Source organism: Phytophthora infestans, genomic scaffold (assembly GCF_000142945.1).
Source record: "Phytophthora infestans T30-4 supercont1.4555 genomic scaffold, whole genome shotgun sequence".
NCBI lineage: Eukaryota > Oomycota > Peronosporomycetes > Peronosporales > Peronosporaceae > Phytophthora > Phytophthora infestans.
In genome coordinates this window covers 1-1,045 of record NW_003304125.1, presented here as the reverse complement: position 1 = coordinate 1,045, position 1,045 = coordinate 1, and the positions used below count along the sequence as shown (strand labels likewise).

Sequence of the window (1,045 nt, the reverse complement as noted above, 5' to 3'; positions counted from 1 at the left end):
GTCTCGTAGTCCGCGAACATTTCGGCGGTCGGCGCCATCACGTTACTGCCGAGAGGGTTCCCGTTCGGGTCCAAGTTCTCCGGTTCCAGCTCCTCCTCTGCGCCTTCCACTTCCGTGGCTCGATCTGCGTCGGCTGGCTTCAGTCTGGCGCTGCAAACGACAGCATACGTCGGCGCTTCAAGCGCTTCTGCCACACTCCGGGACCGTGACTGCCCAAGTACAGCATGTGGTGTAACGTTGCTCCAAACTCCGCCTTCTGGAGCACAAACCCACCGCTGGAAGGCAGGATCGTCGACGTTTTACTGGACGGAAGCTCGCACACTCGCAGCGCACCGCGGGAGTGGAAGTAGATGAAGCCATTCGGACAGTTCCAATGGTGAAACGGCGTGAAACTCAGCACTGGCACACTCACTCGAGGCGCGGCATTCTTGGACGTGCCATTCGCCTTAGGCGGAGCGGAGCTAGGGACGCACATGGGGACGAAGGACGCGTGGCCACGGTCTCCCAGGATCCACATCGGGTGAGCTCCTCGGAAGAACGCGCCGCTCATATTGTTGACGTTGTAGAAGCACGTCAGCATGGGATACCGGAAGCCGGCGCGAAGTTTCGCTAGCACTGCGCTGGTGTTGACTTCCGGGTTATTGCCAGCTTCATTGTGCGCATTCGTACGCGCCTTGGGGGGCAGAAATGGGCGCGTGATCAGCTCGGTCCCCACGCGTACGAAATGGAAGACGGGGGCGATTTCTCCGTTGGCTCGAGGCTTTAAACTCTCGAACTTTGGTGCAGCCGAGTACATGAGCAAGTCGCCATTGGCTAGAAACACCAGCATCACCATGCGAGAGAGATACTGCGCGTTGTGCTGCCCTTCACTAGGCCCCACACGATGAATGACGATGTCTGCTACTGGCGAGTTGATCGTGTGCGACTTCTTGATGCGACCGTCGTTTGCTGACGACGTCGACGCATTGAGCCCAAGAACGGGGGCTGACAACTTGACTGTCTTGTTCCTGCCCACTTGGTAGTGTTCCAGTGTGTCACCAAAGAC

The 1,045-nt window shown here is 58.5% G+C and overlaps 1 protein-coding gene across 1 annotated transcript; it reads right to left on the bottom strand.

The window, feature by feature from the left end:
• Positions 1-393: 393 nt before the first annotated feature.
• PITG_22631 (uncharacterized protein) lies at positions 394-829 on the bottom strand (the record flags this gene model as incomplete). Its single annotated transcript, XM_002909651.1, has 2 exons — positions 394-399; positions 470-829. 2 exons carry the CDS (start codon positions 827-829, stop codon positions 394-396), a joined length of 366 nt encoding a protein of 121 aa, XP_002909697.1.
• Between the last annotated feature and the right edge of the window lie 216 nt (positions 830-1,045).